This window comes from Canis lupus, chromosome 17 (assembly GCF_003254725.2).
Source record: "Canis lupus dingo isolate Sandy chromosome 17, ASM325472v2, whole genome shotgun sequence".
Lineage (NCBI taxonomy): Eukaryota > Metazoa > Chordata > Mammalia > Carnivora > Canidae > Canis > Canis lupus.
Window position 1 is genome coordinate 35,612,038 of NC_064259.1, and position 26,470 is coordinate 35,638,507.

At 45.2% G+C, this 26,470-nt stretch overlaps 1 protein-coding gene across 4 annotated transcripts in view; it reads left to right on the forward strand.

The window, feature by feature from the left end:
• Nucleotides 1-26,470, forward strand: part of ACOXL (acyl-CoA oxidase like) — a 347,270-nt gene that overhangs the window by 261,245 nt on the left and 59,555 nt on the right. For all 4 annotated transcript variants that reach the window (XM_049095680.1, XM_049095681.1, XM_025453977.3 and 1 more), the window contains one exon: nt 9,788-9,875. In XM_049095680.1, the coding sequence (XP_048951637.1) occupies nt 9,788-9,875 (88 nt within the window). The remainder of the gene's footprint in view (nt 1-9,787; nt 9,876-26,470) is intronic.

Consider the following 26,470-nt stretch of genomic DNA (forward strand, 5'->3'; position numbering starts at 1 on the left):
TGACCTATAATTTCATGTGGCAGCTCTTGGTGACCCATTGCCCTTCCTTTCTTGCTGGGCAGCACCTCAGGCTGTTGGAACACACTGTTTTGTTGTTGTTAATTTCCAGTGTTAATTCACCTCTTTCTCACAAGTACCTTAAATCCCTCTCCCTCCCAAACACCAAATGTTGTCTCAACATTCTAAAAAGTGTGCTGTTTCAGGAATCCTAAAAGGTTAGCTAAAAATAAAAGCTTCTTACTGACAGTGAAATAAAAACACTTCCTTGGAACTTCAGATATGTATTTAAATAAACAGTTGGAGAAAAAGAGAGATGACCTGTGAAGATTTTTATTTTTACTGAATAGTTACTTGTTTATTTTTTTTTTAGATTTTTTAATTTATTCATGAGAGACACACAGAGACAGGCAGAGACACAGGCAGAGGGATAAGCAGGCTCTCTGCAGGGAACCTGATGTGGGACTCAATCCCAGGATTTCGGGATCATGACCTGAGCCAGAGGCAGTTGGTCAACTACCTAGCCATCTAGGTGCCCCTCGTTCCTTCGTTCAAAAGTTGTTGCTCCCTGGTGACCTGGTACACCAATCACTCTGTGAGTCTGGGGCCGTAGAGATGAGAGGCGTGATGGCTGTCCTCCACAGACTCAGCCTGGGAAGAAGAGTGGTGGCAGGAGTATGGGTCAAGGGGAAGTGCACCGAGAGGGGTCTGGAGCAGAGGGAGGGCTACCACATTCTGTAGGTAAGGGTAGCCCACAGAATGGAATGTCCCTAAGCTGAGTCTTGCATGGTAAACAACAGAGCTTGCCCTATCACACCATCCCCAGGCAGAGGTGGTCAGGACCTTCCAGGCAATGTATGGGATGTGAGTGAGCAACTGGTATGTTCAGGCTGAGCCTCAAGCCAATCTACATCCTGGGTCCTGGGCTAGAAAAGCTAGCCAGAGAGTGACTGTGGTGGCCAGTAGGCCCTCACTACAATGATCCTTGTGTACCCTGCTTGCAGGCCCGAGAACCCTCTACCCTCCCTGCAGGTGACGAGACTGTGCCTGAGCACATTGGTGTCAGGAAGATCATTCTGGAGTCAGTGCTGTGAGGGTGACCCTTTAGAAGGCCACAGTACCCATCATCCCAGAAGACATAAGACACAGCCTGAGCAGTGGAGTGGTGACAGTGAGCATGAAGGGTGGTCAGTGAAACTTGGGATAGTTGATGGGGAAGAAAACCCCATCCCAGGGCTCCAGCTTGTGCACCAGGAGGATAAGATGCTGTTACTGGAGAAGGAAGCATGGAGCTCCAAGGAGTTCCAAACTGCAGTGGGTTCTGTGCTCTCCAAATCCCCCATGAGGTGGGCCTTCTGTGTGCTCTGTGTACCCCTTGTCTTCTACTCGGAGCCCCGAGAATGCTTCCTGCAGCTGTCTCACAGGTGAAGCACCAGGTGAGCTGCTGCAGAGATTCAGGAAACAAAGATCTTGAAGCCTCATGTCTTTCACATATTAAATGTACATTGTTCTGCCTTCTGTCAGCTTTAAGCAGTCACTAAGGGAAGTCAGGTTCCATAACACAGTCTTCGGCTAAATGTGAAGATTATATTATTGAAACAAGATCTTTCTAGCTGATCGTACTCCAAATGCATGCTTTGGTGCCTGTAAAATCTATTTAAGGCCCCCTGATTTCCCCCTTCTATTCCTCCATCCACCAGAACTGTTAGAAGGAACTTTTAAAATAAGGAAGTGGTTAAGAAAGGAAGAAGGTATCAAACGTTTGTTTATTTATGTATCTGTTGTTGGAAATTACCAAGATCGATTTCAGGAGCATAGAGTTCAAATGCATGCTGAATGACCAAAGAGAAGGTATCATCCAACAATCATTTTCTATTCTGAAAAGTAAAGTAATGAGAAGCAGACTCTTAATTTAACCCAAAAAGGAAAAAGGAGGAGAAATTAGGAAGTAATATATTCAATTATGGGAGCTCTTTGCCAAGACCCTATTGATTTCATGTTCTGACAATTTTAGTTAAGCCTTAGCAGTGAAAAGATTTAGCAACAGGTCAGATCAAACATGTGTGGCCTCCTGCTCCTGGAACTCTTGTGTGTGTGACAAAAACAGGTCTTCACTAAGAATGTGCTCCATCTTTGGAGTCTCTTTGGGGTTTGTTCATATTGCCAGGCCCAAGACCAGAGCTTGGAGGACATTGCAGGTGAGAGAAGGGGTTGCAAAGACCCTGGCAGGCCCCAGAAAACCCAACAGACACCGTAACTGCAGAGCAGCAGGGTGCTGACCAGGAGCCTTGTATCCTGTTTTTGCATAGATCCCACTCTATTGAATTCTTGCAATTTCTCTGCCCTCTGAATCTAGTTTCTTTTCCATTCCCTCCCTCCATGTCCACATCTACCCTGACTACCCATCTGTGTGAAGGGGCTCCCTGATGTGGTCATTGGCCCTGACCACTGTGATGGGTGCTGGGCTGGTCGCAGTCCTGCCCTGGTCAGAGCCCCGCTTACACCACAGCGTGGGAAGGAAGGGGCTTCCATGGATGGATGTGCTGCTTGGCGGGGGCCCAGACCACATACAGGAGGAGGTGCTATCAGGAGGCTTCCTGAGTCAGGAGGAGGCAGTCAGATAGGGCAGAGGGCAGATGGAGAGAAGTACATGTGAAAATATATGAAGCAAGAGAGGGAGTGTGTCCTGGGACTGGATGTAGTTCAAGGTAGAGAGGAGCTGTGGGGTGTGTGTGCATGCGTGCATATACATATGTCTTCGAATGTATGTTTATTGAGAACCTGAACCCAGCACCATTGGGGAAAGAGAGCAGCTGTCTGTAGGGAAAGCCCCTGTGTGAACAATGAGGGCCACGTGGGGTGACGTCTTTGCTACCCAGGATGTGGGAGGATGTTAGTAAGATAGGTTTCTCTGGCTGTCCTGGAATTGCAACTCAGGTTCAAAAGACAGGTGCAAAGAATCTACTCCCAGTTCAGAAAGCTGCCAGTGGGCTGCCGGACTCAACACCCTGCTTTCTGTGAGGCACTAGTAGGGAACTGACCGACACCTGGCCATGGATGCAGGAAGAGGCTGGGCGCTTTTGGAGAAGGCAGAATTCAGCTTCTTGAATGGCTAGGGTGGGGTGGAGAGGGGTCTCCTTCCCAAAGCCAATCAGAGGAAACCAAGTTAAACTGGGAAAAAGTTCTAAAGAGAAAAGGGAGAATGAATTTGGTGTGCAAACATGTAAGAAAGGGGAAGCAGTGCATTTAGCCCAGGAAAAAAGATAGAACAATCTTTTTTTCCGGTGAAGGGGCAGCGAGGGAGACCAAATAACAGAAAGGAAAACTGTAAAAGGGCAGGAAAAGCCCAAAAAAATAAAAACACTAGAAAAATAGAAAATATGGAACATCAGAAAAATTTAAAATATTAAAGGGTGAAAGTGGTTGAGTAAGGCTTGAAACAGAGGCAGAAAGAAGAACGAGAGAGAAAGAGAGAGGGGGGAACTATACAAAGATTTTTAACAAGAAAGATATGGGCAGCCTGGGTGGCTCAGTGGTTTAGCGCCTGCCTTCAGCCCAGGGCCTGATCCTGGAGACCCAGGATTGAGTCCCACGTCGGGCTCCCTGCATGGAGCCTGCTTCTCCCTCTGCCTCTGTCTCTGCCTCTATCTCTCTGTCTCCTCTCTGTGTATTCTCATGAATAAATAAAATCTTTTTTAAAAAAAGAAAGATATAAAAATAAAAATAAAGACATAAAGGAGCACCTGGATGGCTCAGTCGGTTGAGCATCCAACTCTTGGTTTTGGCTCAGGTCACAATCTCAGGTGGTGAGATCGAGCCCCGTGTCAGGCTCTGTGGTAGGTGTGGAGTCTGCTTTAGATTCTCTCTCTCCATCTGCCCCTCCCTGCCCCTGAAAAAAAAAAAAAAGAAAAGAGAAAGCAAAGGACAACATAAGAAATATAAGAAGGCAGAAAAATATATAAATGTCCCTCTAAACCCCCAGCCCACTCCTGAAAGACAAAACAGAATATCAGGTAGGAGGAGCAACAGGAAGGCAGGGATGTAGGCTGAGCAGGTGGGGAGTGGCCCTTCCTGACCTGGACATTAACTCTGTGAGGACACCCCTAAAGAGGCAGAGAAGCCTGTGGCAGGAGCATCGCCCTGCTGACACCTTGATTCTGACTTCTAGCCTTTAGAACTGTGAAAGTATAACTGTGAAAATATACATTTCTGTTGTGTTACATCACCAGGATTGTGGTCGTGTATTACAGCAACCTTAATGTAACTCCTTAGTGTGACTTTACCTGTTCCTATGCTCACAAGCTAGGTAAGTTCCAAGCAAAGAAATAGGACGACAAAGATGAAAAGGCTAGCTCAGACTGTATTTTTTTTTTTAAATTGGGAAACCCAATAGCTTTCATAGAAGCACTACCCGGTAGATTTCTCCCAATGCTCCTTGGCCATGGGGGCTACACATCTAACTCTACCTGTAAGGGAGTCTGGAGAGGTGAGCATTTTTTAAAATCAATTTTATTTTATGTATATATAATCAATATATATTAAAATTGACCAATTTTAAGTGTAGAATTAATGAGTTTTGAAAAATGCATATAGTCCTATAGTCACCAGCACAGTCTAGATATAGAACATTTCCATCACCCCAAAAAGTTCCTTTATGCTCCTTTGCAGTCAAACCCTCCCCCTGCTCTGACTCCTGGAAATCACAGATTTTTCTTCTCAAATAGGATTGCCCTTTTAAATAACTTAATATAAATGGAATAGCATAGTATATCGTCTTTTACATTTGAGATCTATCCAAGTTGTTGGGTTGTTTTATTAATTTGTTCCTTTTTATTACATAGGAGTTTTCCTTTGCCTGGATGTACTATAACTGCTTTATCCAATTGGTGGATATAGGATTGATTCTCGTTGAGCTATTATGAATGAAGTTCCTATGAACATTCTCATACAAATCTTTGCATAGACATATATTTTTATTTATCGTGTGTAAATGTCTAAGAGTGGAATGGCTGGGTTCTATGGTATGATGTGTTTATTTATAAGAAACCACCAGACTGCCCTCCAAAGTGGCTGAACCATTTTGCCATTTTACCATTCCCACCCACAATGAGTTCTAATCGCCCCACATCCTCACCAATATTTCATATTGTCAGTCTTACTCATTTCAGCCATGCTAGTGGATGTGTAGTGGTTTCTCATCGTGGTGTTAATTAGCATTTCTCAAATCTATTTCATGTGTTTATTTGCCATTCATTTGTCTTCTTCAGTGAAGTGTCTGTTCAAACTTTTTGCCTATTTGTTAAAGTGGATTTTATTTTTTTACTATTATTGAGTTGTAAGCTGTCTTTGTAAATTCTGTCTAGACATACTTATTACTATACACGATTTTTCAAATATTTTCTCCTAATCCATTGTCTTTGCATTTCCTTAACAATGTCTTTAAAGAGTAGAATTTTAATTTTGATGAAATTCAACCTTTTTGTGTCTTATCTCACAAAATCTTTGCCTATCTCATTGTCATTAAGATGTTCTCCCATGGTTTCTTCTAGGATTTTATTTTAGATTTAGCTCTTACATTTAAGTTTGTGATCCACTTCAAGTTAACTTTTTAATGTGGTATGAAGTAAGGGTTGAGGTTCATTTATTTATTTGTTTGCTTTTGTATGTGGATGTTCAGATGTTCTAGTGCTGTTGAAAAGACTTTTTCCCCCCATTCAATTACATTGGTACCTTTGTTGAAAATCAGTTGGCCATGCATGCATGGCTCTTTTTCTGGACTCTCTTTTTTCCCCATTCATCTATATTTCTATTCTTATTCCAATACCATACCATTGTGTTTACTATAGCTTTATACCAAGTCTTGAAATAAGTTAGTGTGAATCTTCCAACTTGTTTCTTTTTCAAAATGGTTTTGATTATCCTAGGTCCTCTGCATCTGCATATAAGATTTACAATCAGTTTGTCAAGTTCTACACACACAAAAGTCTGCTGGGATTTTGCTTGGCATTGTGTTACTCTATAGATCAATGTGAGAAATGACATCTTAGCAATGTAGAGTTTTCTGGCCCATGAGCACAGTAGAGCTCTCTCTTCATTTGTGTGCTCCTTTTCAATTTCTTTCTGTGATGTTTTTTCCTTTCTGTGTACAGATATTGCGTGTGCTGTGTACAATGTATCTGTGAGTATTTCATAGTTTTGATGCTATTACAATGGTATTTTTATTTCAGGTCCAAATTGTTTATTACTAGAATATAGAAATTCAATCGATTTTTTTTTTCAAAATCTTGCATCCTGTGAGTTTGCTGCTTAATTTGTTAATTAGGTTTAGTAGGTTTGTGATACATTCCTTAGGATTTTTTACATAGAAAATCATATGTTTTTTTGGATGAAGCCAATTTTACTTATTCCTTTCCAATCTCACACCTTTAATTTATTTTTCTTGCCTTATTGTCCTGGCTGGAATCTTCAGAACAACAAGTAGAAGTGATGACAAACATCCTCATCCTCCCAATCATAGAGAGGAAAGCACTCAGTCTTTACTATTAAGTGTGATGTTAGCTGAGGTTTTTTGGTAGATCCTCTGTAGGGAGATAAGTATTTTTAATTGGATATATTGCTGCCCAAAGCTATTGGGAGTATTTCTAGAAAAGAAGGGAGAATGGACATGGGCATCCATCAAAAGGGAGGCTAATGGGTTTCTTTATGGTCTCAGCCCTGTTTTAATTGTGTGATGATTTATTAGGAAATAAGCATTCATTTCCATTAGAGGTTTTAAGTGCGGAATATGGTTCAGGTTACACATGACCGTGTGTGACAATGCATCTTTATAAACTGCATTTGGGGGGGACAGGTGTTGCCAGGGAACCAACTCCCCATTAGTCCATTGGGAGGCAGTGTAGCCTGTGGTTAGAAACATGGGCTCAGAAGCCTCGGCGCCTGGTCCCAATCCAGCTCTGCAACCTGGGGCAAATTCCTCAACTTGTGTCAGTTTTCCACCTGCAAAATGAAGATATCAAAAGATATCAGCAATTCCTACCTCAAGGGCTTCTGAAGACTCAATGAGCAAATGCAATTAAGAGCTTAAAACAGTGTCTGTTGTCTGGTGCATTTAAGAAGGCTTTAGTTTGCATAAGGCTAAGTCACACAACTTTTCAGTAGCAGGTTTACTTCTTGAAGGAAAGAACAGCCATCCATTTCAAAGAAATCCAGAATCTCCGAAAACCTCCTATTAAGGTTTTGTAAGGAGAGAGAGTTAGATACTTGATTTTGGATATTGTTGGTGCAATAATAACATTTAAAAATATTGTACATCGCATAGGCAATTATCAGCTGGGTTACAATTGTGGGCATTGACACTCCAGAGTTCACATTGAGTCTGCACCTAAAGGTTGAACCAGAGTTTGACCTTCTGATCTGCTTGTTTTGATCACTTTATAGTGAGCCCACACACTGTTCCGGGCTGCCCCACCTGGCTGTGTGGACCACTGTGCAGCTCCCAATTGACTTCAGTCTATTATTTCTTGCCAATTCTCAGTCAGTCTGTCACTTTCCTGGGCATCTGCCTTTCTCTCAACATGTTCCAAGTCATGGGTCCCATCCTTCACTGGAGGGTGAGTCATGCCAGCCTTCCTATCTGGAGTGGGGTGCAAGGGGACAGTTGCCAGCGGGGATAAGGTTACTTACAACCTGCCCATGTGGGTTCTGCTGCAGCACTGTGATGCTGACATATAAGGAAAAGCACTTAGGAGCAGGTTGGCAGGCCTTCAAGGACCTTTCTCCTTAACTTGAAAACTTGAAATGGCCTTTTTTTTTTTTTTTTGTCTTATACTTTTTGAAAAAAAAAAGATTTTATTTATTTATTCATGATAGACACACACACACACACACAGAGAGGGAGGGGGTGGAGAGAGGCAGAGACACAGGCAGAGGGAGAAACAGGCTCCATGCAGGGAGCCCGATGTGGGACTCGATCCCGGGACTCCAGGATCACGCCCTGGGTCAAAGGCAGGTGCTGAACCACTGAGCCACCCAGGGATCCCCTGTCTTATACTTTTTGAGGGTTATAGCAAGTTTTGTAAAGGGTCCTCTAGCATTTTCTCATCTGAAGTCCCATCCTCATACAGGGTCTACCTTGTCCAGCCAATTGTCTGTTGCTGGTTCTCTCTAGATCTGTCCAGTAAAAGACTCCACTGTATATGCTCAGTTTTTTAAAAATTTAAGAGTCCCCTCAGTTCTGTTTGGACACATCTGTACAATATCTTACCCTTCCACTCTCCTTCCCATACAATTGTGGAGGGCAGCCTACACATGTTTAGGAGAGCCTGTCCACCAGGCTCCAGCATGGATTTCCCAGCGTTTCCATCTACAGTGTGGTGGGTAGAGCTTTGAGACAGGAGTGTTTGGCCAGGTCTTGTCCTCACCTCTGCCAAAGATGTTCTATAGCCTGTTCCTTGGGAATGGCATTCTCTCCCACACCTTTTCAGCTGTCATTTCAATACCAGTACAGAGGGATATTGATTCAGGGAGCAATACAGATGTCATCCTCTCCCTTGACTGTCATGAGATGCCCCAATTAGGTGGGGACTCCAAGACATGTGTGACATGGTCCTCCAAACTGTGCCTGCTGCCCCAGGTAATCATGCTAAATTATACATGAGTAGAGGCTTTCCGCAGTGCTGTTTTTCCACTGCAACACAAAGCACTCTGTTGTAGGAGGACTTTGACAAAGCCAGTCCTCCAGGCTCTGCAGGAGCTATGGAGCTGCAGGAGGCAGGTTACTTTCCAACCATAGAGCCCGGTGTGTGAATTTAAAACAAATGGGAAGCAGATGCACAGAATCCAACTTTCTGAGTGTTATTTCTTTGGCCAAAGTGCTGAAAATTTAAATATCAAACTGTTAGGTTTTTGAAACAAAACAAAACAAAACAAAAAAAGGCAAGAAGAAGCAGAAAAGTCAGAAGTGACAAATTTAACACTCTCTCTGGTCAGATAAAAATCTGCCCTTAGCTCCACCTAAATGACTAACTGCCAGCTTCGTGATTTGGCGTCTTTCTCTTTGTGCATTTTCTTCATTCTTATCTTCTCCCAGATATAGTGCCTCACTTCTGGCCAACTAACAAAAAAAAAAAAAAAAAAAATGCAGCAAAACAACTCCCTTCATTAGAGTGATTGAAAGACCATCTTACACAGAGTAGGCCTGCTAAGGGGACCCGTCAGATGGATGGATAACGTGGCGTTGCTGTGAGCGAACTGCGCGTGCTGGTGTGAGCCCCTCACGCACATCAGACGTGGCCACTGCCGGAAGCCAGTTCTGAAGACCTCGCAGGCATTTAAGAAACAGCTTGAAGATGATGTACCTGCCTACGATGGAAGGGCGAGGGGAGTGAGGGCAGGTTAGTTTTGCTGCAGATTAGAGTTATGGAATTAGTTCTGGTATTCACAGATCTTCAGGCGGTGAGTGGCCCAATTAACACAGTGTCACTTTATCTGTCGCTGCACTCTCCCCTTCACATTGTTTCCTGAATGCCTGTTACATCTCAAGAATTGGCAGCTGGCAGTGGCCGTGTTTGATATGGGCGGGGAATCGCCATAAACATGTGAACTGGACTCAGTACATTTACGGCATTTCTTCATCTAACAAATAGCTTCTGTGGGGCGTAGAGGCCAGCCTTGCAACATACCCAGGCTTACGGTTGTACTAAAAATGTGCACATTTGTCATCTGCCTTGCTTCTGAGTTCTCTTCTCTGAGGAGATCACCAGTAGTTATTTTTATTCTGTCGATTTGACAGGTGATGACCAAAAAAGAGGACTTTTTCAGTGCCTGGAACTCGTGTCTTCATCATGTTGCCTCCTTGTCTCTGGCACACATTCACAGAGGTCAGTTGGCTCTCATTGAATGTTTGTACTTGGGCAGCTAGGAGGGCTGCAAGTTATCTGGGAATAAGACTGCAGACGAAGGACAGTCCCCATACCAGTCAGAGCCCTGTGTTGAATGTAGAGGCCCAAAATAACTTAACCCCCAACTTACCAAGGACACTGACTAAATGACACCCACAAAACCCAATGCTAAACTCCAGGAAAAGGGCATCTAACACTACCCGACAGCTGCCAAGAGCGCTGGCTTGTTAAGAGCCAGCTGGCAAGTGGTGGCCCTCTCAGCAGAGGCCCTCTGCCCAATAGGGACTGCCATTCCCAAGCAAACAAACCAGAGGGTGCACACACAGATAAAGGGAGGGTGTTTTAATAGGATCGCTGACCGAAGAATATCAAGTACTGCAGCTAACTGCTTAAACCAAATCCTCGAATTAGTGAGAAACTGGTTCAGCCTTTTAAAGCTGTGGCTCTCAACCAGAGGTGATTGCACCCTCCTGGGAACATTTAATGATGTTTGGAGACATTGTTTGTTGGCACAACCCAGCAGAGATTGCTGGAAGATAGAGGCCAGGGATGCTGCTGAACACCCCACAGGCTGTGGACAGCACCCATAGCACAGAGTTATCCTGCCTAGATGTCAGGAGTGCCAACACTGAGAAAAGCCTGAGTGTCCATTTTGACCTCAACAAACCCAAATCACATAAAATAAAATGAAACTTTGAAAACAAAGTAAGATCTATCAAGACATGACAAATTATCCTTGAACATTTTGTGTAGCATCAAGAATCATTCGTTCATTCATCGTATACTCTTACTGCATGGCGGGGAGTGGGGGGGTTGTCTTAAAAGAAAAAGGCTTTTGCTGTGCTTGTTTGCCATGTGGGGTTTTCCATCACACCAAGTTTACTGCTGGCCCTGGGAAGGCAGGGTCAGATTTGGTCCCATCATAGCTCTGGGGCCCAGCTTCCAATCCTGGTGTGTCCTCAGGGCACCATCTTATGGGGTGGAATTCCTGGAGGGGTTCTGTTAGGAGTCAAGCCAGCCACCCTGAAGTGCCTACATCCCACCCCACCTCACAGCCTGGCCACCACCCTCCTTCCCCAACCAGGCAGTAGCAAGAGAGCAGAGAGCCATGTTATTTATCACTGTGGGGCTGCCCAGGCCCCTCCCTGAGAGCTGACAAGAGCCATATTGGGGTGAGTAGACTGAGCCTGGCCTCTCTTCTCCCTCAAGGCACGGTCCAGTGCTTGGGACCTGGTGAGCCTCATGACACATTGCTCAAGAGTATGGACAGGAATAAGAATATGCGAGTGAATGTGCCAGGAGCACAGGTTCCTCATGGGGTCTGAGGGCATCACACCCAAGGAGCAGCCTTTCTACACAGCGACCACATTCTTTTATAACCACAGCCTCATTAGCACCCCAGACTTGAATTGATTTGCCCCTTCTCCCCGGGGAGTGAAAGGAGGATCACAGAGTGGGTCTCAGAGGGGCAGAGGAAGAGCGAAAGATTCCCTCCCCACAGGGGCATGGGATTTCGTTCCCTCATCTGTGCATCCAGAAATTTTCATTGGTCTGCACATCCACAGCATATGAAGCTCAGGGGAATTGCCTCCCCTTAATCAAACTCAAAGGTGACAGCTCTATAAACCAGAATGCCAGTTTATTCATTACGAATGAAACCCCAATTTGCTAAATCATCCATACAGGCTCCGTCCTGTGGGGAAATCTCCATGTGGAATTTAGTTACAGTCATAATGTTGCAGAAGGTTGGGCTGTCCGGACAACTCTTGGAGGAGCATCTGAGTGTCTGTGCTGGCCTGCCTGCCACCGAGGCTGGGTCCTGGAGACCACAGGTTTTCTGCTTCCTGGACTGTCCTGGTGTGCTCAGCACCAGCTTCACTCCCTAAGGAATTTATAGAAACCACTTCTCTGTTGGTGGGTTATTTTTTCTGATTTGTTGATGGGGCTAAAACATACTTGGGATATAGAGCAGCACACGAGGCACCTTTACTGATGGCAGTTACGTCCCAGGCCACCTTCTTTACTCTGCATAGACATTTATGGCTTTGCACTCAGAGATGCATGGGCTCCTCCCTCTGTTCCTCTGTGGACTGGCTGCAGATATTACCCTTCCCAGGACATGAACAGGAACCATGTGGAACCCCAGGTGAAACACTTCTAAACATTAAGAGATGGGATTAAATTCGAAAGGGGGCCATCAAAGAATCACTGAACTCACGCCTTTGCCTTGGAAACACTGACCATTACACCTTGAACCACTCATCCCATCTGTTGAGAGCATAATTAAGTTTAGCGTGAGGGTTGGGAACTTGGGCTCCAGAGTCAGGTTAACTGAATGCAGAGGCTTTATTTACCTCTACCCTGCTGTGTGACTGTGAGTGAATTAATCAACCTCTCTGAGCTTTAGTCTCATCTTCATTTATAAAATGGAGATAAGGTGATATTTACCTCATGGGGCTATTGAGAATATACTCAAAAGCCCTTATCTTAGCACTGGATCCATAGTTAGGGTTCAATAAACATTTTTTACCACTGTTAATTACTACTCTATGAAAACCTTCATTGCCATTACTGAAGTGGAACATTTAGATCCTTGTTTGTTAAGAGTGAAAACAAGAGAACAATTAGGCAAGTTAGGTTCCAGTCTAACTTGTAAGACTAGGAAGTCTAACACTGGCAGGAAACATCAAAAATTTAATATTGCTGCAGCACAAAATAAATCTAAATTGACTCCCTGCCTCTTATCGGTTAATAACCACAGTAGCAAAAGTGATCATTTTCAGGAAATTGGCCCCCTTCGGTGTCAGAGGAAGACTTTTTGCCTGTATAAAGTGACAGATTAAAAATAATAAGAATTAGTTCAATGACAGCATCTAGAAATCCCAGGAATGTTTGGAGATAGAGAAAGCCATCGTAATGAGGAGACCTGAACAGACACAGGATGGGCTCTCATGGTAGGAATGCGCCAGCGCTCAGTGCGCAAGGACAATGCAGTCGGCATATCATTACATTTAAATAGCGTGCTGCGCCTCTGCCAGAGGTCCCCAGGGGATGGGAGAAGAAGTAGAAGGAGCCCATCTGTCTTCGGTGACCCGGTCCAGATGTTGCCTTTGGAGACTTTCAAAGAAAGAGCACAAAGGAGAGAAGGGAAGGATCAGTCCGCGAAAGCACAGACCTTAACGTCACCCCAGATGAAAATGAACTCAGAATCTAGCCATTTTTATTAGGAACAAATGGAAAAAATGCCTCCTGGCATCAGTATCCGTTGTCACCTCAAGACTTGGGAAAGCCATGTTTGAAATAAAAATGTTAAGCAGTCTCTAGTGGTTTCTGAAGTGGGATGTAACCATTACAATGATAAATTGTTATTTTTCTGTGATACACATTTTTATCTTGCCCTAGAAAGAGCAGTTCTGAAGCACAGTGCTGTCTGAACCCCTAAGGGTGTACCGATTCCTAAACAAAAAAGAGAAACTAAGCACTTTTATTACATAAATTACATCTACCACTCTCCAGCTCCATGCAGAACTGTCTCTTGGTTTTTCCCTTCTCTAAGCCTGTAAAGTGTTCTCATTATGCTACAGAAGTCCTTTTCCTGGTTCTTACTAACATGACTAATAATTTAGAATGTTCTCATTAAGAGCACATTGTAATTATGATTAGAATATATAAATAGTGTGGCTGTCTATCAGAGGGTTAACTTCAGACTTCTCTCAGGGATGATTTGTTTCCAAACAAGACTTCCTTTGTTAATAAAAATGTGATCATATGTGTTATTAAAGCATTATTTCGGTATTTTATCCGCGAGTGCTTGTTCCAGTATTCTTCGTGGGATCAGCACTTTTTGTCACCATTGTTAATGGGGCTAGTCTTTAAACAAACTACATTCACCTTGATTTCATTTTAGCTTTGGCATTCATCTTCCAGGGAACTGTGGGAATATACTTACCACCTCACTGAATGTGCATTTCATTATTCCAGCTCAGAAAAATAAAATGCCATAACTTCTTCCAGGAATCCGTGTGAATTTAGGTCCTTGTCACTCGCCTTACACTCAACGACAGAAGTGCCCCAACACCCTAAATCCTCTGCACTTGAAGAGCAAACCTGCCCCCCTGGGGTGGAACCAAAGTTGAAAATCAACACATCTTATTCAAATACAGAATTCTCCAGTGTGTTTTGCTACTGTTGCTGGAGATGGAGGTCTGGCAGGTGGGGAAGGAGGAGAGGTACCACAGGTATTGTGTTGGCTGGGACAACCTGTGTGCCTTTTTTTCCCCATAGGGACCCTCTGAGTAGGATGATCTTTAGAAGCAGTCCTAGTGCACCCTGACAGGTGGTCAGAGATGGGAGGGAGGAGCTTTGGGTACTGCTGCCCCCGATGCTGGCCTTCCTCTATATCTAACACCCCTTAAATATGTAGGTGGTAGAAGCAGGTGAGGGCATCTAGAGAGCCAAGAATGGGCAGGCACAATTTGCATCAGCATCTTGGCAACCCCAACACTGGGGAAGAGAAGGACCATCTCCAGCTTTGTTCCCTCTGTCCAGATCACACGGCTGAACATTAGACCCATTAGCTCCTGAGAGCAAAAATTTCAGTGGAGTTGAGGGCCCCCCCCCCACTTCAGAGCACATGACCTCCTCTGCAGGAGGTGCCAGGTCTCTAAAGCCCAAAGTCTGGGATGGCAGAGAGGGGCTGTCTGGAATGCCAGGCAGTGGCAACAAACCTGGAGAAAAGGAAGTGAGACCTCGCCTTCCCTGAGCCGGCACAAGATTGCTCCAAGGCACAGAGATGAGAGTGGAGGCTCTTGCTGAGGGAGGCACCCAATGAAATGGAGACCATTTTAAGTAGGAGCATAGGGCTACTTTGGGCTAATGTAGATGGTGGCTCTTACAAAAAAGAAAAGAAGAAGAAATGCGACTGAATTTGAAGCGTTGCTGTATGCCAACCCTTGGCAGAGCATGCAGCACTGGTTTCATGAGCAAATGGACACAGGAAGAGAAAGTTCTACGATGCAGACTGCCCAGCATCATACCACATTCCTAGCCTTTCCCGTCTGGGAAGCTGGGGGAGATGAAGCGTGGCTCCCAGGCTTCTGTGAATCCACAGAAGAGTTCTTCAGCATCATAAAGGTTGCTCCTGTCATTAAAATGCTGGGGTTTTTCCACCCCGCCCCCCGCCTACAACCCACCCATCCTTGCCTTCTCCACATGGCCCCATAAGTAAATCTGCAGTTTGGATAAGCCCAACCCAGAGACCCCAAGTACTGTTCACCCAAGAAATGCTGTCACACTGGCCTTGCTAGAAGTCTGAGCCCCTGAGGCCCCGAATCACCCCCTTGGGACTGTGTCACTAAGAAAGCCATCTTGAGAGGACTCTGCTAACCCTTCTTTGAAGGAGGTGACAACTTATGAAATCGTTTTATGACAAATGACCTGAGGATTCTGTTGCACTGGGAAGAAGGGGACACGTGGAAAAAGCAAAATCTAACTCTTGGCTAATATCTGTTCTGTGGAGAAGACTATTATGAACAGAATTTAGCTGCAGTACCTTACCCAGATGCTAATAAAATGTCACTTATCCCTGGAGCGCCAGCATCTTGGCCGACTATAAGGATCACTGCAGCCTCCATCTGTTGAAGCCTTCCCCTGTACCAGAGCCATTGTCATTTCTTCCATCTCCAGACATGCTGACAGAGGCCATTGAGAAACTGGCTCAGAGGAGAAACCAATTGCCTAGGATCACATCCAGCTAAGCTGTGGAGCTAGGACTTCGCCCTCAGGCTGGCTAACCCTAAAGCACTGCTCAGTCAGAGCTTTCTAGGCATCAGATATTGAGGGAAACCCTCCCACCACCAACCCTCCAAGGGCTTTCCTTCCCACAGATAAACACCAGAGGCTGGGAGTCACAGCCTTCTTGAACGTTTGGAGATTTTTCTTTGTATATTTATTTAACACATACTTTCCTATGTTAAAGTTGGCCTGTACTGCTTTTTCACTACTCTTACCAAGTTTGTCTCCAAGTAGTGCATCTTATATTTTCTATCTCACAGATTTTCTGTGGGGATTAAATGAAAAATCATGTGAGGAAGCACTAGGGTCCTATAATCATGAGGACAGCTAACATGTAGGGAGGGCTCAGTTTCCAGCCCTGTGCAAAATGTTGTGGCGGGAATATTAATTAATCCCTCAACTGAAGCAGTGAGGAAGGGCCCACTGTCTATCCAATTTCCATCTGAGGAAACTAAGCACAGAGAGATGAAGTAAGTTGCCCAGTGTCACACAGCAGAAGGAGGATTCAAATCCCAGCTGACTGCCCACCTTGTGAGACCCATACATGCTGCTTGGATCTGAATCTGGTTACTCAGCATTGCTAAAGAGGCACAAAAAAGAAGCCCTCCCCACCTTAAACGTGCTGGTGGTGAGGGTCTCCTTTTTTCCCCATCCTATAATTAAAAAATGTACTTTATATTTGTACTACAAAGATCTGATATGCAGTACACACTGACTTTACAGCTTCTGGCACCTAAGTAGTTTCAAAATAAGATTAATTAGTACCCAAACTGGCAGGTGAAAGCAACACAAAAGTAAAAAAGAAACCATTTTTACTGCCGAACTCTGTACTGTGAGTTTTCCTGCTAGGAATATGATTAAGAATAATACCTTCTAAACTGTGAATAAAAATAGGAGCATCACACAAGGAACCCTTGTCTGATCACAGCAGTTCTAGGTATGATTTTCTATTTTAAAAATATGATCCCATATTCTAAAGTGAAACATATTTGCAACAAACATAAATTTAAATTTAGATTTTAAAGGACAACATGTTCTAATCTCACAAAACATTTAGCAAATAACCTTTGAGTTCACATGAGCCACCCACACAAAAACCAAAATGAACTCAGAAAAAAACATAGAAAAAGCAACTGTCTGTTGACAACCAGATTTTCTTTCAGCTCTCAGGGTTTTTTTTTTTTTTTTTTTTTCTTGTCTATAAATAATCTGTATGTTTCAAATGTGACCATTTTTTTAAGGTGTCTCTTGGCATGTTCTCACTTCAATGTGTTTTAAAAACAAGAAATAACTGTATAAATCATAGGAACTATTGAGTTTTTGGAGGGGAGATCTTTAATATACATGCTCTTCAGATACCAAAAGTGTCACAATGAAACATTAAGATGATATATCCTTTTCTTAGTGCATCTGTTTATCTTTTATGGAATCTGGAGTTTGATAAATCACCAGAGATAAAAATATCATTTTTAACCTATTGTAGATCCCAAATGTCAGGAGGAAAAATAGTGCTGTGTCTCCTCTTAATGAATTTACCTCTCTCTTTGCTTGAGAGTTATGGGATTTTATTTGCAGAGAAAACATAATGCCCTATTAACTTGAAAATGATGGCTTTTACTCAGAAATGTGAGAACTGAAGAGGAAAAAATGCAGCATTCGATCCTGAGATATAATCAAGTAACAAGTTGTAATATATACTTAAAGTGGCCTAGAGTGTTAGATAGGGAAGTGATTACAAGATAACTAACAGCAAGGTTTTCATCAGAATATTCACCTTCCTTTACTGACATGTAGGATTCCTAATTTGCTTATCAAAGTGGACATTGAAAACCCACCAGGGAAAGTTTATTTAACATCAGGGTAAGTAGAGATGGAGGAAGCTTTTTATTGTAACTTTTTTTTTTTCCACTGAAAAAGCACTTGGAAATCTCTCTTAATTGGAAGCCTGGAAAATAAAGAAATCCCCCCAGATTTCTATAATTATAGGTGAAAAGTATTCTGTGCCCAAGAGTGGAATAACAAGTTCATGTGGTAGAGATAGATGGCGTCTAACCACTTCTTGCTGTGATCTCGAGGGTCAAAGTGCATGAACCAGAAAGTAAGCTAGTCACAAAAACATAACATGGAAGAAAAAATGACTTTTTATAATGTTAGAAATAGCTATTTCTTATTATGTAATGCACTTTCTGGATACAATAACATTAAAGTTCCTTGTCTTGTGCACATTTTATAGTTCTTCATTCCTGAGAAGTTTAAGACAAATTAAATTTTATGCAAATCCATTCTGGGCTATGGACAGATGGTTGAATTTTTCTGATAATTGACACAAAAAGCTTCTGTCAGCAGTTGATTAAGGAGACACTCGGGTTCTGATCTATGCACCAGAGATGCCTCAAGTCCCAGCTTCACAGGACCAGCTAAAGCTGTGAGGACTTGACTTTGGTTTGCTTTAGTCATTCTTGCAAGGAACATGAAGACTGTGTTCCTAAGGAATAGGATGAAGGTATTGCTTCAGACTGTGGGACAAAATGGCGGGATGTCCCATGAAAGTGGAACCTTGCTCTGTCTCTCAAACTCAGTCCCATGAAGAACAAGCATTTAAAATCTAGTCCTGCCCTACCTGAGTCCAGCATCTACTCCATTGTCATTCAGAAACAGTATGGATGTAGAGCCCTCTTCCTTCACTCCTTTTTCACCCCTCCTCATCCAATGTGTTGAAGGCCTACCGTGGCCCAGGAACTATGTTAAGTTCTGGAGATGCAATATCCAGTAGGGAATGGCCCCTGCTCTCAAGGAGCATTAGTCAGAGCTGGAATGACAGTCTCCATAGACCAGATGCTCTGGGAGAACTTGGGAGATACTTAAGTATGGGGTTCACATGGCTCCCTATGAAGTGCTTGGCAAGGCAGTTAGCATTTGAGACCTTGCCTTTTGAAGGATGGGTAAGATTTACCTATATTACAAAGGTGGAAAGGACATTATAAGCAGAAGGAAGAGCAGAATGAGAAGCATGAAATTCATAGATGATTTGGGAGAGCACTTGTGATTTGGTGTGTCTGCAGTGCAGGGTACACTTTGGCAACAAGAGTCGGGATCCCACAGGGCCTTCATAGGCCTAGTCTGGGAGGTTTCACTGTCAACCTCCACAGTCAGTGGGGCTCTGGGAAAGATGTGGAACAGGGGAAGGCATGACCAGATTGGGGCTGTAGGAAGAGTATGCAGCTGTGATTTGGAGGTGAATTGTGACCAAGGGAGGCCAGGCCAGGGTGTCCAGCACACAGCTATGAGGATACAAACTGAGAAGCATTGGTGGCAGGACTGGTAGGGGCCGGGGAGTCATTCTGGAGATGTTACAGGGAAATAATCTACAGAACCTTGAGAGTGATGAGAGGCAAAGGGTGAGGTAGGAGGAAGCATAAGGATTGTACAGAGAGGGCTAGGCTGTCTGGCACCAAGTTAGAGCAGATAGGACCAAATCCAGCCTGGACATGTACAGTGTGGGGGGAATCTGGGGCCTGTGAGTAAGACCCTACAATGGGGAATGGCAGAGAGGCCTGAGGACATAGAGATACCCAAGTTCTGAGCATGGCATTATGTTAAATTGAGAGACAAACCCCTCAAAATGGAACACTGGAGTTGATGCCATACCCCAGGCAATTGCTCACAGCCATCATGTCTATTATCTTCCTGATTGAAATGCTATATCTGGAGTCCACAGCTCTTGCTTTTCCAAAACTTGTCAACTTCTATTCTCTTTGTGGATCAGTGAGGGGGTTGAGTGTGACCTCCAGCTGAGTGTCATGGTTGGAGTTATCTTTACAATAAGGGATCTGCAGTGGATGGGGCAGTCCCATGGGGAAGGCTGTCTGCCAGGGAGAAGATATGGAAATAGTGGCCACCACTGGTGTACACCTTAGTAAGCACCCATTGGCCATGGTGAGGTGAGAGCCACATTGAATTAGCAAGAGAGTACCCCATCTATCTGAGGGTAGGCAGCCTCTCCACCCATGGAAAGATTGCAAGTTCCGGAGAGAGGGGTTCCTTAGAGCTATGCTTTTATCTTTTGCTGAGTGAATGGTCACGTTTGGCCCAGGCTGAAAGGACTCTCTCTGGGAAGTCAGTGACAAGTGTGCCTGCTTCCTCTTGTGACTGTGTGCCAGACCTGAGCCAGAGGTCACAGCTGGCTCTCTTTTATAACCAGCTTCACAGACAGGGAAGAGCCCTGAGAAGGAAGATCAGATGGGCATGTGATGTCACTGGCATGGAGAAAGGGGAGCCACTTGCTTCCCAAGGCCTAGACACTGCAGACAGGATTTGCCCTGTCCCACGGCCTGCCCCTGCTCCCTACAGGAAGTGCCCACATTTAGCCCTTGGCAGCAGTCATCCACATGTCACTCCCATGGCTTAGACTATGGTTAAGGATTCCAAGATGGCAGGGAGGACCTACTGCCATCCCCAACCAGCGCCTGGCCAAACTGACATGCTGCCTGCTAGAAAGATGTAGTCTCTGCTACACCATGCTCTCCATGCTCTCCCCTCTTCGGGCACAGCTCCTACAGATTTCAAAGGAGTGGGCAGGAAATACTTGGCAGTTTATTTGCTTATACAGTTTTCAGGACCTCCTGCTTGCAAGACTTTGGGCTAGGATGATATATGACCCTTCTCAGTGTAGGAGAAAAATAAGATATGAGTACATGTGCCCTCATACGTGTGGAATGTGATGAGCCCATGAGAGGTACAGGGAGCTTGCAGACATCACAGTACTCTGAGATGGCTTCCAGAGGTTCCCTCGGTACTGGGTCTTGAAGTATTAATAGGATCCTAATGTTAGAAGTATGGCAGTGCATTCTGGGAGGAGGCTACAGTGTGGACAAAGGTGAAGGTGACAAAGTGAAGGCCTTGTTCAGGGAATGGCAAGGCCCCTGTTCTACCAGAAGGGGAGAATGCCAGGAAACAAAACTGAGTTTTGAAAAAGTGGGCTGAACAGGGTCGTGGGGTGTGCTGAATGCTGTGTTACAGCACTTGACCTTTGCTGGGTAGACAGTAGGAGGCAAATGAAGGGACAGCCAGAGAGTGACCCTCAGACCCAGGGTCACTTGAGGGTCACTTCCCTGGCCATGATATACTGGGGAAAAAGACCCAGAGTGGGTGGGAGCAGAGAGTAAAGAACAAAATATGGGGGTGTGGCCAGAAAGCAAGAGGCTGAAGACCTTCAGTGAGGAGGTAACAGAGGGGGCTGAAATGAGGATTTGTGTTAGAGAAGCAGAAGTCCCCCTCTCTGTCCAAAAGCTGTCCCTCTGATGGTGCTGTGGTCCTAGTACTCAGGCAGAGCCTTAGTCACAGAGAACTAGTACTTGTCTGCCCGGAAGAGAACTTGGGCCCTGTGAGCTCCTGTCGTCTCCCAGACATGGGCACGGAGCCGGGGGCGGGTGGCATGTGGCGTGTTCTGTTTGCTCTCTGGAATGGGCCACTTGAGCCAAGACCAGGCTAGGGGACCAGACAGCGAGCCGTGGCACCTTGCCGAGCATGCAAGTCCCCTGTGGGCCAGCTCTACACCCTTTACCACATCTCAATGGGCAGGAGGCTAGAACTGCCCAAACTGCTAATTGACAAGAAGTTAAAATCCCCTGCTCACCCTCCGTGTTGATTCTGAAAACAAAAGTAGAGGTTTTTTTCTGCAAAAAAACCTGAAGGCCTGAAGTTTTATCTGAAGGCCTTTTGTCTCTGTCTCTGTCTCTCTCTCCCTTTCAACATTTCCCTGTTATGTTCTGATGAATAGGTGTGTGGGGGACTTTAGAAGCCTGGAGTGCTAGTTCTACAAAATGAGCTGACAGCAGGCTGTCACGCACAGGTGAGAGCAGTGGGCTGAGGGACAGCCACCAGCATACTCCATGTTGTGCCACAGAGTAAGTGGAGGACCCCGGACCAGAAGCCTCGGGTGTAGGTGCCATGTGAACCTGACCTTCAGACCCTCAAGGGTCTGGAGATGTGGGACAAGCCGCCCCTGGTGCCAGGGAAGCATTAGCAAGGGAGCACTGCTTCCAGAGCACAGTGCCAGCCTCCAGGGTGCTCGGCTGTCACATTCCTCCAGGTGGAAACTTCTGTTTTGGGGCAGATGTCTGCCTCCCTATTTCTGTTTTCCTTATCTTCATTGTAAGTATGAAAGGTGAAAGCCTCCTTCTCCTACCAGAGGGGAGACGCAGCTGGGACCTATGTCCTCTTTCCAGAGATAGATGGAAGGGCCTGGCTTTGAAGAGGTTTGGGTGAGCCTGTATTTTAGCATCAGGTCTTGTTCCGTATCACAAGTCTGCCCTGCTGCTATGTGTGGGGCCCAGGGGAAGTGTGTAAAACAAGCTGACAAAGTGTTGAAGAAAATATACTCTGTCCTCCTGCCTGAACAAATGTAGCTTCATTCATCCAGAAGGCCAGACTCCAATTTACAGTTCTCAGGCTCAGAAGTTTTGTGCACTCAGCAGCATGGGGAGAAGAATCCCCATCGCAGATCCCTGACTATTCCCACCCCCAGATCCATCCCACACCATGTGGATCATCTAGTCTAGACATACAAGGTCAGTGTCCCACCCTGCCAATGGCTTCCCTTGGCTACCCTCATGAGTCTAGGGATACACACACCAGATGGAGTCCATTCCCAGGGAAGAGACTCAAGCTATAACCCCAGGATCCTGGGTACCTGGAGAAGTGAGGGGCAGACTCCAGGTGGGTACTCCCCCATTGCCCCATGGAGAAGGCTGAAGCCAGACAAATGGTAGAGTTAAAGCTTGGCACCTGGGGCAGGATCCCAGTTCTCCAGGGCACTGTCACAGGGTTTGTGAGAGAAGGTGAAAGAACATTCTGAGACCGCATTCCTGAGCAACACAGCGCCCTGTGTTATCTATTAAGGTCACTTGTGCCTGCTAAGTTAGCCTTAGTTCCTCAACCTTAGAGCCGTAATTCAAAGGGAAACACAAGTTCAATGCTCTTGTACATTTGGTTTGTTTTACTCTCCCCCCTTATTTGCATTAACATGTCATAATGAAAGATATTCTAGGTACAACCATTTCCTTGTTTTAGGGATCTCCCACATTGAAAAATCCTGTCTACCTTTCAGAAATGGCAGCAGGGGTGAGGCTGTTGTACTGCACATCTGAGCCCATGGTGGCCCATAGCCACAAGAGGAGACATCTGTATTTCACGCTGGCCTCTAAGTGTTTTCTCCCAAACTACCATCTTCCTACTTCAACCCGGTCACTTTTTTCTAGGCTCCCCCCACCACCCCAAAGCCGACTTGTTATCTCAAAATCTGTTGTTCTCCCTCTACCATCAGGCCATCTTTCTGTCACACAGAGTGGGTGGATCGAACCAAGAGAACTGTCCTCAGGCAGGTGGAAGCCTTTGCAACCCCCTGCTGACACGAACCACCCCGGGGACCCTTAAGAGGCATTAAAACAATCAATGTAGAATCAAAAACATTTCACCCAGAGTCCTTGAAGGAGACTCGCGCTGCTGCCACGAGCCTTGTGTTTTCCTGGCTGCCTTATTTTCATCAGGCAGTCAGCCCGTTGAATCAGCAGCAGGGGTAGAGGAAGGTAGATACCACAGATGTTTTCATTTTTAGAGGTTTTTTTTCTTTTTTTAAAAAAAGACTTTTTTTTTTTTTTTTTAATTCATGAGAGACAGAGACAGAGAGGCAGAGTCACAGGCAGAAAGAGAAACAGGCTTCCTACAGGGAGCCCAATGCAAGACTCAATCCCTGGACACCGGGATCACACCCTGAGCTGAAGGCAGAGGCTCAACCACTGAGCCACCCAGAGGTCCCTCTTTTTTTTTTTTTTTTTCTTATTTAAAAATCGGGGAGGGGAGTGGAAGGGGGAATGAAACATGAACCTTGTTCTGGTGCTTCTCAGCAGTCCTTGTCAATGAGTTAGGCAGCCCAGGCACAGAGGCCACCAGGCCTGGTAGAGAGGAGCTGGCAGTGTTTATACCCTCTGTCTTCTCTTGCAATTTGGTAGAAATCAGAGTGGGGTGAGGTGAGCGGTGAGCCCACTGTTGGCATGAAAGCATAGGTCACACTGACATCTAAGGCAAGAGGAAACAGCTGAGAAATCCCTGTGCTCTGCTTCTGCTGGTGCCCAGTTGGCGGGGTTGGCTTTTGTTGCTTGTGTGGATGGGATGAGAGGCGCTTGCCTCGTGAACTCGAGCCAACCAGTTATGGGGAAACTCCATCTGTGGGCCCCGTATTCCCACAGGGCGCTCCAGTCCAGTTCCACAAAACTGGGTGGTGACTTTGGCATGTTGGACATGACATGTATAGACCAGAGTTTGGGAAAAGACACAAGTCTGTCTCTGGAGTACACAGGCTCATTCCTCAGACAAGGCAGTGTGTGCACCTATAAGCCAAAAAATGATTTAAAGGAAAGAACCCAGGGACTCCTGTGTGGCTCTGTGGTTGAGCATCTGCCTTTGGCTCAGGTCATGATCCCTGGCTCCCCTTGGGGAGCCTGCTTCTCCCTCTTCCTATGTCTATCTCTCTGTCTTTCTCTCTCTCTTTCTCTGTGTGTGTGTGTGATGAATAAATAAAATCTTTTTTAAGAAATTTAAAATTTGTTTAAAAAAAGAGAAGAATCCAGAGTGTAATGTGTCCCACCAAGGCATGAAATGGGGAAGAAATCCATGTGATGGGGAAAGAGAAAGCTTCTCAAGGGTGCAGAGTGGGGAGCCAGTGCTGTGCTAGACACAGTGACATAGCCTATGGCCTCTCCACTCATCCTCACACCACTTCCACGAGGCAGGCACTGGTCTCCACAGGTGACTGTAGGAATCTAAGGCCCAGGGAGAGCATGTGGCTCGTCAAAGGACACAGCTGGGAGTGGAGGTGAAGACCTCAAGTGAGAGCTATCTGACTCCACCTTGACCAGTTGGGCCCAGAAGAAGGGTAGGGTTTGAGCAGATGGAAAGAAGACTGAGCAGATCATGTGGCCAAGAACCCAGCCATGGATTTATGATAGCAAGGAGCTGGCAAAGGGGGCTTTCCACCAGAGAAGAGGAGCTGAGATGCAGAGAGAAGGAGGTGTGTGCAGAGATCTGGCAGTGCTAGTTCTCCTGTGGTGGCAGCAGTGGGCCCAGGGCCTGAGAGGGGGATGGGGCATCCATGTTGGGGAATGAGGCAGAAGCATTATGCAGAGTCAAAGTGGCACCCGCGCTGTGAGAAGGGGTGCACTGGGGAGACATTGTGCAAGAAGGGCAGGCTCGGCGGCAGAAGGAAGAATCAGAGATCTGGGCCTACTGGCTGGTGGAAGACAGTTCCACAAAAATGGGAAAATTTAGGGAAGGGTTGACTAGGCATGGAAGTCAACTGGTTTGGATTGTATGTTCACAGTTCAAAGAAATAGCTGCCTTGGCTGGTTGCCACGTCTTGTGAACAACTAAAAGTGTCACAGTGGAGTCCAGCCACAGGCAGCTGGACATATGTCTCTGGGGTCACTACAGAGGAGGAGAGGTGGGAGCAAGAATCTAGGAGCCCTCCAAGGAGGCAAGTAGCAAGCATTTAGATTCCCATGGCCTGTGCTCAGGAAGATTCCAAGTCACAGCATAAACCTTTACTAAGTGAAATAGCTACCTTCAGAAATGTCTAAAGAAAACCTAGCATCTAAATTTGTAGATGCTTAAGAATTTGTATTCTTTACTCATCTTCAGACAATAGAGTTCAATATTTTGTCACACCAAACTATGCCACAGCAAAAGTCCAAAACAGAGCTGATGACCATGTTCTGGGAGTGGGGTTGTTGCTTCCAGGGTCTTCCATGGGCTGGTGAGTTCTGAATGGGTGAGCAAATGCATTCATATGAACTCAGCCTCGCTTGGGCTCTTATCTCAAGCTGAGTTTCTGTTAAGCTCCTCTTACAGGGAAAGTATTATATTTCAACTCTCAACTCTTAAAATGTTTTAACTGTTTAAAAAGAATTTAAGATTCTGTGTAATTAATATTCATTTTAGCCAGTTGAATATGGCTAAACTGGTTGAGCATATAAAGCAGGCAACACTGACTCCCTCTATTGGTTCTGAGCACATTTTGACTGGATCAGAGCAAAAATTTAGACTTGGAAAAAGTCATCAGCACAAGATACAACTGATAACAGTCACAACTGCACAGAATAACTTAGTCATAGATTAAAAACTAAAAGTTTGTGCTTTATAGGTAACATTGAACACAACACAAAATAATTACCGAGACAATGCTTTCTTCATGAAAATTCGCTCTTGATGATACAATTATCTTCAAAATATCTGCATTTGTAAACATAACATCCAGACATCCTTGGAGTCAGAACAGTGGAGTCAGGCTGTCCCCTAGTCATGAGGCTGGGTATAGCTCTGCGTACTTCTGTGAGCTCTGTGGAAGTTGGGCTGGCCCCAGAGGTGGTCAGGGGCTTTGAATGGTTGGATGGGCCGGCCTGCGAGGTTCCAGGGGAGGGATGGGCTTTGCTCTGCTCAAAGGCAAGTGGTAGGACGGTACCCAGCAGATGGTGGTGAAAGGTTATGGCAGGTAGAAGAGTGAACACTGCTTTGAGTCTAGAAATAATAGGCTCATCTAGATGGTTGACTAAGTTAAAGCCTTAATGCCTGTCAAAAGAAATAGATTTAAATCTGAGGGTGGTAGGGACTCATGGGAGCATTTTATTTTATTTTTTAATTTATTTTTTATTGGTGTTCAATTTACTAACATACAGAATAACACCCAGTGCCCGTCACCCATTCACTCCCACCCCCCGCCCTCCTCCCCT